A 15596-nucleotide genomic window follows, 5' to 3' on the forward strand; every position below is an offset into this window, starting at 1 on the left:
CTGCTCTCCACACATACAAATGCAGTTAGTCACTGAAGTGGTACCCATTTATCTTTTTGCAATATTGCATGTTTTTGAACTGCTGGGTGGGCAGGATCGAGCGACAGGAGCTCACTCCATCTTATAGTGCAAAGCTCGAACCACCTGAGTGCAGACCATTTCTGTTCTGCAGTTTCAGCATCATTAAACCACTGAGCCACAGTGTCCCCACATAAAGATAGGCTGGGGCCTGGGGGTTGGGGGTCCCTGTCTTACTGCACCCAAAAAATGTTGGAAGTCACTGCTTTTTGTTTCTTTTTTATTCCCCCCCACCTTCATTCACTTTTTTCCAACTTCCAACTCAATTGTTCTATATTCTATATTCTATGTTCTATTCCCTTTATCTTTCCTTTCCCATTTTTTCACAATCTTTATTTCTATTTTATATTAATAAAATATTTTTTATATATAAAAAAGAGCATAAGTTAGTGATGAGGATGATGAGGATGGAGCAGCCCCAGAATGGAGAAGGTGCTGAAGTTGGATTGATAGTTCTGAGACATAAATGTGGAAAAAGATATCAGTTTGGTGGCGTTAAGAATATAGAGTTAAGCGGGTGGGGTTTAGCTCAGGCATGTTTTTCTCAGGCCAAAGAGCTGTGTGGTCCAAAATTGCAATCTTCTGCAAGCATTAGTCTGAAAATATTTGGACACATCACTTCAAGCCAAGTTCTCCAGCAGAGGATGCTCCTGCACCAGAAAATACTTTCTGGGCCAAAGGAGCAGAAACTAGGCCGGAAACACCTTCTAATAATACCCAGGAAAATCCAGTTTTGTCTCAGGCCAGTTCATGTTTCATAAACAAGGAGAGGCTTGTTTAAGAGGAAAAAAAGCAATCTTGATTTCTGTGGCCTCTGGTACCATTGTGTATTGTTAAAAAGATGGAATGCTATTAAGACAGCAGTTTCGATTGAATCTCTGAATGTTTTCCTTGGGGACTAATAATAATGAACACATTTTATTTAGTAAAACAAAATGCTGGCTTTCCACAGGGCTGTGACTGATTCATTATTTATTTCAGATATGTGTATTGCAACTGCGGTCTCTCTTCTCATGATTCTCATTTGTGCGATGGCCACCTACGGTGCATATAAGGTGAGGCATAATGTAGGGCGTTGTATTCTGTCTTAATTAACTTACTTTGAAACCGGTCCATAAGTCGTGAGATGTTGGGCAGCAGACCACAAAGCGGGGGGGTGGGGGGGGGTGGGAAGCACAAAGAAAGCTAGACACTCATAAAGAAGGATTATCTACAGTCAGTTAGGCCCAAAACATGATGGAATAAAGATGTACTTTGCATAAGGAGGAAAGATATTACACATTGTCAAGGAGATGCATACACCAGAGCATGAGGCTGCATTTAGAAATACTGTATATAAAGAAGTTAGCGTAGATCGGGGTGTCAAATTCAATTTAATTGAAGGCCGCACCAGGGTTGTGTTTGACCTTGGGGTGTGTGTATTTGGCCAGAATGGGCATGGCCAGTTCAGGAGGCACCTGTGGTGGCCAAGTGCTAAGGCAGGACTTCTCTCAGACCCTCCCTCCCTCTCATTATAACCAACTTTCCTTCCTTCCTTCCTTCCTTCCTTCCTTCCTTCCTTCCTTCCTCTCTTTCCTTATTTTTCCTTCCTTGCTGTCTTCCCATTTTTCCTTCTTTTTTCTTTGTCTTTCTCCTTTCCGGTCCCTTCTTGCATGCTCAAATGCAAAATTTCTCCTTTTGTTTTGCTTTTAGCTTGTTTTGCTAGCCCTGTGCCAGTGAAAATGGAATCCGCGTGTGGCCCTTCCAAGTTCCATTTTCACGGGCAGAGACACCAAAGGCCGGTCCTTTGCTGTTTCCAAGGCACCCTGTGGGACAGTTTCAGCCTGCAGTCCTTCAGTTTGACATCCCTGGCCAAAATTAATTATAGAGGAGGATGGATTCCATAATCTAATGCCCTCCAGTTATGTTTGATTATCACTTCTGTGGCCACGATAGGTGGAAATTCTAAAAATTATAACCCAATATAAAGAGCGCCTAGTTGAGACAGGCTTCCTAGAATAACAACTGTAAGCATTGTGAACTTTTCTTAGGACCAGTAAATTGCTTTGAAAAACTTTTCAGGAAAATATCCCAAAGGTGCTTTTCAAAAAGCAACTGGACTTTCTTGTTTTTTCCTTGAAGATGTTTTGCTTCTCATCCAAGAAGCTCCTTCAGTTCTGACTGAATGGTAGTGAATGGAATGATTTATATTCCTTGCAGTCATCTGGTCATTACCATTCTCTCTGAGAACCGTTGAGGCCACTTAGAGGTTTATCTATGCCTTCAGGGTGACTTGAATAGTGCAAATGGTTGTGGAACCTTCTTGCAACTGTTGAAAGGACTGTGCTGTAAATAGGAGATAGATCGTTTTGTATCCCTCCCTCTCTATTAAGAGAGGGCTGTTCAATTTTAACGTAGGTGGCCTCTTTGACTCCTCTTCCACACCAGCAGTGTCTATCCAGAATGTGGACTTTGTTGTCTTCAAAACAGTGGCCTTTGTCTTTCAAATGTAGATGGACTGCTGAATCTTGTCCTGATAGGTTTGTTCTCCTTGTCAGGGATGTCAAATTCAATTTCATTGAGGGCTGCATCAGGGTTGTGTTTGACCCCAGCGGGCCGGGTAGGGGAAGTGGGATGGGGTGGGCGTGGTCCGCTGCCAGCAAAAACGAAGCTCGGGGGGGTTATGGACCCCATTTTGAGCTGGAAGAGCCTCCTGCAGCCCTCTGCCAGAGAAAACGGAGCTTGGGGGTAATGTCTTCAAGGGAAAAAAACAAAACAAGAAAGTCCAGTTACTTTTTGAAAATGATTTGGAATGATTGAGAATCTCCATAAACTTTTCAGGAAAACTTGATTTTAAGGATAATCATTTATATATCAACTAGTGAATACATATAAATTATTCTTAAGGTTAATCTGCTTTACTATAACACTTTACTTAACATTGTGCCCTTATAAATAGTAATATTTATACTCATAACTATGTTCTGTAAAAAATATTAATAAAAAGATGTTCATTTAATGTATTTGTTCTAAAGAGAAGGAATATATGAAGTAGTTCAAGATTAATTTATATTTTATGACTAACTTAAACCTAATAAAATATAGATGTTGGTTTGGATGAAATGTGCTGGTCCTTGAATGAAAAGCCTTTTTTTTATTCCTGCCCATTGATTTGATTGAAAGATCTCCAATATTTTATAATGTAATTCTTTTTATGGATGGCGCCCTTTGACCTGTTCAGAAAAATGATTAAAAATTGCATTAAAATTCTATAAGTAACTACAGTATTTTCTCCTCTCTTTATTTTTTTATGTCTAGCAACATGCGGCCTGGATCATCCCTTTTTTCTGTTACCAAATCTTTGATTTTGCACTCAACACTTTAGTTGCTATCAGCATACTGGTTTATCCAAACACAGTTCGGGATTATCTGCAGCAACTGGTAAAATACTTTCTTATTCAATAATCAAACTCTTTATATTAATGATTGTTGTAGACTTCATTCACAGACAATGAGAATAAGATTCACCAGGGGTGGGATTCAAAATTTTTAACAACCAGTTCTGTGGGCATGGCTTAGTTGGTGGGCGTGGCTTGGTGGTCATGTGACTGGGTGGGCGTGGCCAACTCAATATCATCACATTGAGTCACACATCTCCTCTCCTGGCCTCTCATGACTGTGGGGATGCTGCAACCGTCGTAAGTGTGAAAAACGGTCATGTCACTTTTTTCAGTGCCATTGTAACTTTGAATGGTCACTCCACACAAGCAAAGTACCAGCAAAGAGGGGAAAAAAACTCCAGAGATGTTCCTGAGACAGGAAGTCTAGTCCTGCCAAGAATTTAATAAGGGTTAACGGAGAGGCAGTTTCTGTAAGCAACACCAGAATGTTTCCTTCCCGCCTTCCTTACAGGATTAGGCCAGTAATTTCTTCTAACAACCGGTTCTCCGAACTGCTTAGAATATTAACAACTAGTTCTAGCGAATAGGTGCGAACTGTTAGAATCCCACCCCTGAGATTCACCTGGCCACACATCTCGGGCTAAACATAAGATCATAAGAATATCAGTAGCCCCATGCATTCCTGTTCTCTGTCAGATGTTTCTAGCACTCTGTAGAACCTATAGTACTCTAAAAATTCTTATAGAGAGCAAAGGCAACATTTGTTTCTTCCTATAATTTGAGAGAAAACTTTTTGGGGTGGTGGTGGTGGCTGAAACTGGCACTTTGGTGGGGTGGGGGTGCTTTCAGGATAACAGCAAATGCAGATCAGCATTAGAAGTGGCAAGAGTATCAAAAACATAGATATCTGTATCTCTAATCCCTCCTTTTGCTGTTATAGTAATTGCCAACCTATTTCGCATATGTGAAAATGTTTGGATCAGAATGTCAAGAATGCTAAATCAGATTCCACTGCTCCAGGAAATGATAGGAAGAACATTTTGCCAAAAGAAAATATGCACTGCCAAAATGCTACTTAATCTCATATGAAGGAATAATTTCCCCCGTTTATATTTAAGCCCCATCTTTTCCCTGGAATGGGAAATGTCCTAAATTATATTCTGCAAAGCGGGGAAGAGGGGGAAGCAACAGGATTAATGGGAAGGGGAGAATGCTCAAAAATACAATGTTGGACAACGTTGGAAAATGTGTCCCACTCAGAGGGGCACAGAATGTATTGCAGATGGTTTTAATATTGCAATGCTTTCATTTTTCAATTTCTCTTTGCTCCAAAAGTTACCCCAAAAGAGCAAGTTTTTTTTAAGGGGGGACTAGCTCTAACTCTGTAGCAGCCTGAAAGAGTTCTAAAAGGTAAAAGTTCCCCTCGCACATACGTACTAGTCATTTCCAGCTGTAGGGGGCAGTGCTCATCTCCGTTACAAAGCCAGTGCTGTCTGAAGGAATCTCCATGGTCATGTGACCGGCATGACTAAACACCGAAGGTGCACGGAATGCTGCTACCCACTCCCCCAAGTGGTCCCTATTTTTCTACTTGCATTTTTACATGCTTTCGAACCTGCTAGGTTGGCAGAAGCTGGGACAAATAACAGGAGCTCACTCCGTTACATGGCGCTAGGGATTCGAATCACTGATCTGCTGACCTTTCTGATCGACAAGCTCAGTATCTTAGCCACTGAACCACCGTGTCCCTTTTTAGAGTTTAGTAGTATGCTAATCAGACTCCAGTCTTTTCCTTCTGTCAGAAGCAAGCGGGCAACCAATTCAATTTGTAGAGCAGAGTTGTGCCAATTGGGGGAGTGAGATCTGACAAACCCAGTGTGCAATTTGGAGGTCCTTTTAGACTTGTGGCTCCCGCTCTAAGAGCAAGTGGCAGTTGTGAATAGGAGGCCTTTTGCACAGCTTTCACGTCAGTTGCACCCATTCTTAGATTGGAAGGCTCTGCTCACAATCATTCATACTCTAATCACCTCCTGATTGGACTACTATAATGTACCCTATGTGGGGAGTGCTGTGGGAAAGTATTTGAAAGCTTCACCCAGTGCAAAATGCAGTGATCAAAGAATCATAGGGCTGCTACGAAATGGAAGCACAAAACAATTTGTAAACCAACCGACACACTGTATGTATATATATATATATATGGAAGATGGCTTGATGTTTTTATATTTTGTTTGTCTATGTTTGTCTTAAAAACCAATAAAAATTTAAAAAAAAAAGAATCATAGGGCTGGAAGGAACCTCTGAGTCTTCCAGTCTGACCCCCTGCTCAAGGTAGGAGGCCTTGGTCAAATGGTTATCCAGTTTATTTTTGCCCCCATAATTCCAGGAGGCAAACTATTCCAGAATAACAGAGTTGGAAGCAGGGGTGGGATTCTGCCGGTTCTATTCAGTTCTATAGAACCCCTTGTTAACTTTCTAAGCAGTTCGGAGAACAGGTAGTTAGAAGCAATCTCCTTTTCTTTTTTTCCCCACCCGTATAACATTCTTGGCAGACAGCCTAGACTTAGTATCTCCAGAGCTTCTGAGGCTTGGCTTTCTTAAAGGGGAAGGGTTGTTTTAAGATTTTTATACTGCTGTTGGGAGGAAATACTTCCCTGGACAATCAGCACTTTGAAGAAATAATTGAATAATGAAGCAAAGCTTTTAGTGACAGGGAACCAAGATGAGTGACATTCAGCAAGGCTTCTTGGCTGCCTAGAAAGATTGACATTCAAACGTGAGTTTACATACCCTTTCTGAGTTTTGGTCTAAAACTGGTTTTTGGTGAAGGTTAATTCTGTGCTTGATGAAGTTTAATCCTGTGTTTATTGATAGGATAATTTTCCCTATTCAGTTTCAACAAGCAAGAACTACTGTTGTGATTTAATTTGTATTGTGTTTGAATTTTTCCTGCCTCTTGGTTTCTTTTTCTATCTGGGAAGGGGGTCTTCCTCATTGCTTTAGTACTATCTGGCACTGTGCTTTTGGGGTATACTTCCAAGAGGCAGGATGCAAGCTTGGCACTGATTTTTTTTTACTGCCTTTCTGGGCGGCATGTGACCTTTCCTTAAATCTGGATGATTTCCTTAGGATATCTTGTGAGGTGAGTGAGACCAGCTGGTATTTTTAAGTGGTGCAAATGGATCTAAGGATTGCTTTTCCTGGGTGTGCTCTTTCTGGAGAGCTTAAATGACCTCTCTGCTAAAGGGTTTTGCTTTATGAGCAAGAAGTGGCTGCTTGATATTTATCACTGCATTTTAACTACTTTCATTCCTCAAGGTGCTCTGGCACCCGGCCTGATTTGTAACTCTGGTTTGCAGGTATTTTTAATCTAATGATTGGTATTTAGGGCAGCTTTTTGCAAGCAAAGAAGCTTTGTGTATTTTTGTACAGGTAATCCTTGACTTACAACAATTCATTTAGTGACCATTCAAAGTTACAATGGCACTGAAAAAAGTGACTTATGACCATTTTTCACACTTATGACCATTGCAGCATCCCTACTGTCAGGAGGACAGGTGAGGAGAAGTGCCCCTTGACATAAGGAATGTCGAGTTGGCCATGCCCACCCAGTCACATGACCACCAAGCCACACCCACCAACTAAGCCACGCCCACAGAACCGGTTGTGGAAAAAACTGAATCCCACCCCTGGTTGGAAGGGACCATGGATGTTTTCTAGTTCAACAGCCTGCTCAAACAGGAGATTCTATACTATTTCAGGCAAATGGTTGTCCAATCTCTTCTTTACAACTTCCAGTGATGACCTGTCCACTTCCTCAGCTCAACAGATTCAAACCGTTCCCAGATAACTAGACAAGACCACCACCCCGCACCCCTAGCCATCTCCCCTGTACCTGCAGCAAACTCTGTATCCCAGGGCAAGCAAATTTGAGTGACTTTTGTCCAACAGATGCTGAACATTGTTTGAATTGGGCAACACTTTGTATGAGAGGAGAGACCAAACTACCATCCTGCAAAAATAGGCATGTATTCCCAACAAAGTGAAGAGTGATGAAAAGATTAGTTTGGCACTCGAGTAGTTTCTCTTTAAATAGAGAAGTGAAAGCATGCTTGTACAATGTTTATCTTCAATCTGTTATACTTCATCTGGTGGGATTAAACAGTTGGTGCACTTCAGTGAAATTCCAAATGAGGAAAATGTCTTGCTAGCATTTGGCAAAAGAGAAAGGCACGCAGAAATATTTGTGTGTAAATGAATCTGGCAGAAAACGTCAAATAATTTATTGCTGCAAACTTTGGAAATGAAAAAAAGCTCTCCTTTTCTCCCTCCAGTATTCTGTAATTTAAAATGCCAATTTAAAAGATCACTGTTGATTGCATTGTAAAGTTACAAAGACGGATACATTCAGTGAGGAGTTGCAGTTGCTTCTTTGAGCCGTGGTGGCGCAGTGGTTGGAAGGCAGTGCTGCAGGCTACTTCTGCTAACTACTGGATACTTGCAATTTGGCAATTCAAATCTCATCAGGCTCTAGGTTGACTCAGCCTCCCATCTTTCTGAGGTCGGTAAAATGAGGACCCAGATAGTTGGGGGCAATATGCTGACTATAAACCACTTAGAGAGGGCTGTAAAGCACTATGAAGTGGTATATAAGTCTAAGTGCTATTGCTATTGAGGAAGAGACCATTGTGTCCAGGTCTGACCATCACATGAAGATTCAGATGGGGTGGTTAATAGTTTCTAAGATGTCACACAGGTAGTTCTTTTGGTTATGTCTGTGAAGGAAACTGTCCATTATGGTCATAATAGCAATGATTGTAAAATGGTTTGTTCATGTGACCAACCCAATTCTATGACTTATTTCTGGCAGTTAAGCAAATGTGTCCATTGTATATGCCAACACCACAGTTGTTAAGTGCTGCAGTTTTGCCAATTTTTTTTTGGTTTTTCAGCAAAACCAAATGACTGGAGAACACTGAAAATGGCCATAAATGCAGCCATGTTGCTAAATACCTCTAAGTGCAGTCACATGACCACGGGGGTGGGGGATGGGTTCAACCATTGGAACCTCAGATCTTGGTCGTAAGCTCCCTTTTTGGGGTAGCTCATAACTTTAAATGTTACAGTTGTAAGTTTAGGACAACCTTGTAGACAAGAGCACCATCTTCATAATAGATAATCTTAGACACAGGATTCAGAAAAGGGTTTTAAAATTAAAACTTGGAATGAATATCAGGAAGAATAATAGCAGTTTGATAGTAAGGCCAATGACACAAAAAAGTGAAGGCATGTTCAAGAATGTGTCAGAAATGCTTTAACTTAGATTGCTTCTTGGGGAAAGTGGTAGGACTTAATGCCCTTAATAGCCTTTTCCAATTGTGTGATGAAGATGAAGATTATATATGAGTTTTACACTTTCATTGCATAACTTGTCGAAGGAATTGGAAATAGGATACAGGTTTCTCTCTGCTTCTTTGTTTTATTCTCAAAACAATATTTGGGACAACTTAGGTTTTGAGAATGACAATCGCAACATGGTCTTAACTGGGTGGAGAGGTAAATTCCTGCCCAATATCCTAATTGCTGAATTCTAGCCACAGCTTAGTGAATAAATCACAGCTGCCTGGATTTACGCAACAGATTAAGTCAAAACCAAACAAATTACAATTTAGAGTAATTTATACAATGTGTGAATCCAATCTATGACTCATACTTAATTCAACACATGAAACAGAATTTTGTCGCATCCAGAAACTCTGCTGGAGTTTGATGTTTAGTTTTACTGGAAATTGGACGTTATGGATACAAGATGCCCAAAGTCCTACACAAGTATCCATTCCAAAAGCACCATCTTTTCTTGCCTTCTGTCCCATACAATTATGTAAATACTGCATGGTCCTTATAGGACTGTGGAGATTACTATTCCCAGTTTGTGTCAATATTTTTATTTGAGAAGTTTGAATGATGTTTTCAAATTAAGTTTATGGTTCTGAAAACTCATTTTCCTCCTGTGTATGCTGACTGTTAAATCTACTTTTCTCCTAATCTTTTCTCCTTGTTTTAACAAATTACAGGTAGACCTTGACTTATGGCCTGTTACTTAGTGACTGTTCAAAGTTACGACAGATCTACTGGGGGGATACTTGTGACCCAAATTTGAAGTTCTAATGGTCGTGCCCCCCAAGTCATATGACCACATTTCATGCAGTAGTGGGATTCCAAAAATTTTACTATCAGTTTTGTGGGCGTGGCTTGGTGGGCATGGCAGGGGAAGGATACTGCAAAATCCCCATTCCTTCCCCACCCCACTAACTTGCTTTCCAGCTCCGTTCTCCTGTGCAGGGCAACAAGAGAAGATCAGCTGGGACTCGGGAGGCAGAGAATAGATGGGGGCGGGGCCAGTCAGAGGTGGTATTCTGAACTACTCAAAATTTCCGCTACCGGTTCTCTAGAACTGGTCAGAACCTGCTGAATGCCACCTCTGATTTCATGAGCTTGGTAACCAAGTTGCGTTTAAAACCATCTGCAGCATCCTGTGGATGCGTGATTGTGATTTTGCTGAAAACCAGCATTTACACCCAGTTGTCTGCAAAACTGGCCCATAGCAAGCCATGAGTTTGCTTAATGACCACGGCATTCATTTAATAATCTGAGTGGTTACTGCATTCATTTAACAAACCATTGCAAAAAAGGTCATAAAATATCACTGATAATTTTACTGGCCCATTTTACAACTATCATAACTTATTATGTTATAGTTGAGCCATATTATGGTTGTAACTTGACGACTACCTTATTAGGTTGGAGATTGGGGGTCCCTTGGAATATCATTTAATAAAATCCACTTCAAGGTCTGTGGAATTAATGAGAAATGAGAAACAACTTGAAAATGGTTTGGTGTAGTGGTTAAGGCATTAGGCTGGAAACTGACAGGCTATGAGTTCTAGTTTTGCCTTAGGCATGAAGCCTGCTGAGTGACTTTGAGCCAGTTACTTTCTTCCTTCGAAGAAGGCAGTGGCAACCCACTTCCAAAAAACCTTGCCAAGAAAACTCCAGGGATTGGTCCAGGCAAACACCAGGAGTCAAAATTGACTTGTAGGCGCACATACATATCAAAAAAGCTGTGATGGAATGATTCTGAAGTTGTAAAATATCCCTCCATTTCACAGGATACAACCATGTTAAACGAAGTTTGTGTTGTAAAATTATAAAATAGAAAGCAGAAAGCTTGATAAGATTGCTAACAATTTCTTTCTAATTTTCAGCCTGCAAATTTCCCCTACAAGGAAGAGATTATGTCAATGAATTCGATCTGCTTAATTGTTATCCTTCTCCTTTGTTTAAGTATCACATTAGCTTTCAAGGTAAGCATAACATGTTTTTACCCACCCTAACAATATGAACTGGAAACAATATGAACTAGAAGAAGGCTTATTGTTTGTGTGTTTGTTTGTTAAAATTATCTGCTACCCAGTTTACTATCAAGTGAATCTGGGAGGCTTTAGGATGCCTAAATTTAGGTTGCCCACCATATATTGAAGTGGACAAGAGAACAAGGGAAACACCACTTAAACTAGTCCTCTTTGTTGAGTATGGACTAAGCACAGGGACTCTGCTGCCAACGCGTGCCAGTCTGCCCACAGAATCTTCCATGGTGCCCTTTCATCTCCCTGTCTCATTTATTTTTCAATTATTAAAGAGTCTTCTAATTATGAAGGTAAAATTGGGAGTTGAGATGCTGCACAGTAAAATGCCAGCCTATGGCAGCCTTACAAAAGTCTAATAAGCAGAATTATAAAATGAAAATAATGGAAGAGAGCATAAAAATGCTTTGTTTGAAAACAAGGGTAGTAAGGAGTTTGTCGGGAGACTGATTAGCTATTTTGTGCCTCTACATTTTGTTCTAGAATCTGTCAGACGGTGGGCAGGGTACAACTGTAATTTGCAGATATTTGAAAACTTTTACCACTTTTCTCCAGTTCGTTTCTGTTTTCTGTCCTTGGTTCTCATGACAAAATTATTACTACAATAAATGTATAGCCCATTGTGATTTCTCTTTTCTTGGATGCAGGTTATTAAGAATGTAAACTTCTTGTGTATCTGCATATATTTCTCCTGATGCAGAAGGTTTAGGTTTCTTTTCAATATGCTGTTGGCTCATTTGGTATTTAGGGGCTATAAGGTTGATTCATTTTCCATCCTTCTGAGGTCGGTAAAATGAGGACCCATATTGTAGGGAGTAATATGCGGACTTTGTAAACTGCTCAGAGGGTACTGTAAAGTACTGTGCCATGGTATCTAAGTCTAAATGCTATTGCTATAAATCTCAACTCTTCTTTTCATCAGAATTACTCTTAAAATCCCTTCCTACCATTTTTAGTTGTTTGTTCCAAATTTCATTTGCTTCAGGTCAATGCCTGGAATGCACTACCTGACTCTGTTGTTACATCCTCTAACCCCCACTCCTTTAACCTCAAACTATTCACTATTGACCTCACCCCATTCCTAAGAGGTCTGTAAGAGGCGTGCATAAGTGCACCATCGTGCCTACCGTCCCTGTCCTATTGTCCCCATTTATTCGTACCTATTTCCTATATTCTTACTTATGTTTATACTTATTATCGTGTAAGTGATTGACAAATCAAATAAATAAATAAATAAATAAATAAATAAATAAATAAATAAATAAATAAATAGTATTATTCAGTTGTCTGGCATCAGCTGAGTTCTTGGTCATCAATACAGTATCTTGAAAAGTAATTTTGAATTAAGTTTTGACCGATACTTGCTTTTCAATGAAAATGAGATGGACTCCTATATATTTTGTGGTTCATGAAACAAGGAAAATCTTTACTTTCTGATATTAAAGATATTTTTTAAATTTTATTATCATTTAAGGCATTTATTGAAGCTTTGTGCTGTGTTAGAGGCCCTTTAAAGCTTTGTAACACTAATCGCTGGAACTTATTAATCTTTGGCGAGATGTGCAGGTTTCCTGTACATGGAGTTCTTTTATGTTTGGCCATCCTTACTTTTTTTTTTCCAGCATTTTTAAAAACATCCACCAAATTGCATTTGCTTAAACCAAAAATGAATGACTCTGTTCATCTAGTATATGCTAAGTGATACTATATTTATCATGTTTAAGAGATTACTGTAATACCACTATTAACATTTGTAAAGGCAGAATGTTAGAAAGATAGAAAACAGTTTCTGTTGTAGAAAAGGAAAAGAGCTATAAATAAATCCTCTAACATTTTAAACTGACCCCTGGGCTTTGTTAATAGAATCTTCAGTTATTTAGAATGGAATGTAAGAACAAGGAAAGCATATTGAGTTATGTTTTAAAAGTTCTAAGGGTTTGATATTGTCTTAATTTCTTACTCAAATAGTATTGTTACATGGGATTGTTCAGATTAGGTCTTCCAGGTGTCAACTGGAGAGCCAGTTAGGTATGCTCGCTAAAAGTACCAGGCTAGAAACGGGGAGATTATGAATTGTAACGCTGCCTTGGGCATGAAATCAGCTTGCGCCAGCCACCCTCTGTCAGCTCTAGGAAGGAAGCAATGGCAAACCACTTCTGAAATCTTGCCAAGAAAATTGCAGGGACTTATCCAAGCAATTGTCAGGAGACAAGATTGACTTAAAAGCATCCCCAAAAGGTTTCAGCTGTAAAAAAAAAGAAAAGGAAAAGAAAGGACAACTGCTAGATGGCAGCAAACAGTTAAATCAGTTTGCACATGTCTTTGCTTCTGTTTAGATCTTTTTTATGTTTTGAAATGGTAGATGAAGTTCAGCAAAATCAATGAGCTTTAGCAACTCTCAATTTCATATGCTGTCTGTTCTCAAAACAATAACAAAACCTGCTAAATATCCTTTTAATATAGGATATTTCAGACATTCCTACTTTTTCTATAGGATATTCTGGGCGTTTCACATGCAAGGCCTACTTGCAATGATAACACTTAGCAATAGCATTTAGACTTAGACAAAAGCCCTCTCTAAGCAGTTTACAGAGATTGCCCCCAACAATCTAGGTCCTCATTTTACTCACCACGGAAGGATGGAAGGCTGAGTCCATCTTAAGCCTGGTGAATTTTGAATCGCCAAATTGCAGGCAGCTGACAGTCAGCAGAAGAGCTTTGAATATAGCACCCTGAAACCTCCAAAAATTATTATTGAATTATTTTTAAAGTGTCAGAAGAGGAGATCTTGGAAATTGTAATTGTACTAACTAATTGTACTTTAGGTTAATCTGAGGTATTTTAAAACTCAAATTAAATTTACTTGTCCTGGTTTCATATACTATTTTGGGGTGCATATGGTTCCTGGAATATATTTAAAATCAAAAGTGGCTCTTAGTCCTGAAAATATTGTGTTCCTCTACTACAAAAAAGTCAGTATGGGACACTGGCTGATTTGGGTGAGTAAAAAGCAGAAGTGAGAACTATAGCAAGGATTTCATAATTCTATAAGAGGATTCCATTATTATATCAGCCGTCTTTAGAGGTAGAAACTCAAGAAATTAATCTGACCATCTCACTTCTCTATTCCTGGATAGGAAAAGTATGCACTATAAAATCAGTTCATGACAATGTGAAGATCTTTCAGCAGCCTGAAAGTCTTTTAAGGACAAATCTGCAGGAAGGAGGTGGACAGAAAAAATTTTCATTTCTGAATTTGAGTAAAGAATATTTCTGTGTGCAAATTTCCAAGGCACTTTTTTTTGCCAGCTTGCTGAATTTAATCATATTCTCAGACACATGTGCTAACAGATGGTTCTACCAGGTGTCAGTTGTGGGCAAACTGCTAGTGTGTTTTTTTAAATAATAAACACTTGTGACCCTGACTTTCAAAGATAAAAAAAGAAAGATGTAGATTTTGAGTGATAGACTAAGCACATTTTTATAACTTTTTAAAGTGTTTGTATATTCCATTAGCTCTGGCTTATATCACCACATCTCATTAATCTAGCCTTGCAAGCAAATTTATGATGAGATTAATCCTGACAAGGAAATATTTGAAGCCTTGATACGCATGTAAAATATTAAAGATAATATCCAGATGAATTTTCAAAGAGAAGTTACTACAGTTTTTTTACTGTGAGCAAAGGCACTTGTCTACAATGATTAAACAGTTCTTTTGCTATTTTATCTCCCAACATTCGAGGCTTAGCCTATCCCTATTTTTAATTTGTCATTTCAAATATCTTTTTTTCATAAATGTATCTATTCTAAATAAATACAAAACTATTCCACTGAAAGGAGAGGAAGTTGGGATTCATCCACACTAACTAATGTTCTGCACAGTTAGCTTCTGGAAACAAGCCAGAAAGGAAAAACAGGGATCTCTTAAGCAACATATAATTCAGCTTTTCCAATTTGAGAACCTTCCCTGAGGTCTTCAGCCAGCCCAGTCATAGCTGAATGTACCAGAGTTTAGGAAAGCTGCACAGTGTTGAAGCAGTTCCGTTCACAGTTCAACACATCTTGTCTTCTCCTTTTTCTCCATCCTCTTTCCTTCCAGGCTTACTTGATCAGTTGTGTATGGAACTGTTACCGCTACATTAATAACAGAAACAACTCTGATGTCCTGGTCTACATTACCACTAACGACACAGCGGTAAGTTTGTCAGGGTTGACTGGAGCTGTGAGAGGTTCCTGGATTTAGGAACCTCATCCAACCTGTTTTGGATGGTACAAAATCCAAAGGGATGGGCATCTTCAATGAGGCAACTTTGACCAGCATAGCTGTTGCTTTCCTGTGTATTTATCAGGCAATGATGGGTCCTATTATGCTGAGAAGACAAATTGCCCAAGTCAGATATCACGTTTTCTATGCTCTGGTTTCACCAAGGAAAAATCAGCTAAATTCATTTTTGGAGAAACTGTCTGTGGTTTTGGATAATGTGCGTTTCAGGACATGACCAGCAAATGCTTTTATCTTCCTGTTGATCTTCCCAGAGATACCTGGTTGGCCATTAGTAGTAACAAAACACTGATTAAAAGATCTTCAAGTTTATGTCTGTAAGACTTGATTTTAACCATGGTTTGGTAAATAGTTCCAAATTAGTGTGGTTCCAATACTCTGCTTAACCATGAATCTTAGTTTATAAACCACAGTGGATCACGGTACATT

General features: G+C 39.3%; 1 protein-coding gene across 1 annotated transcript in view; it reads left to right on the forward strand.

Moving 5' to 3' along the window:
- Positions 1-15596, forward strand: part of LAPTM4B (lysosomal protein transmembrane 4 beta) — a 44618-nt gene that overhangs the window by 22123 nt on the left and 6899 nt on the right. Inside the window, exons 3-6 of the mRNA XM_026705927.2 lie at positions 1060-1133; positions 3376-3498; positions 10724-10822; positions 14985-15080. Of these exons, the coding sequence (XP_026561712.2) occupies positions 1060-1133; positions 3376-3498; positions 10724-10822; positions 14985-15080 (392 nt within the window). The remainder of the gene's footprint in view (positions 1-1059; positions 1134-3375; positions 3499-10723; positions 10823-14984; positions 15081-15596) is intronic.

The sequence above is a fragment of the Pseudonaja textilis genome, chromosome 3, assembly GCF_049901715.1.
Source record: "Pseudonaja textilis isolate UNSWEBS1 chromosome 3, rPseTex1.2, whole genome shotgun sequence".
NCBI classification, from domain to species: Eukaryota; Metazoa; Chordata; class Lepidosauria; order Squamata; family Elapidae; genus Pseudonaja; species Pseudonaja textilis.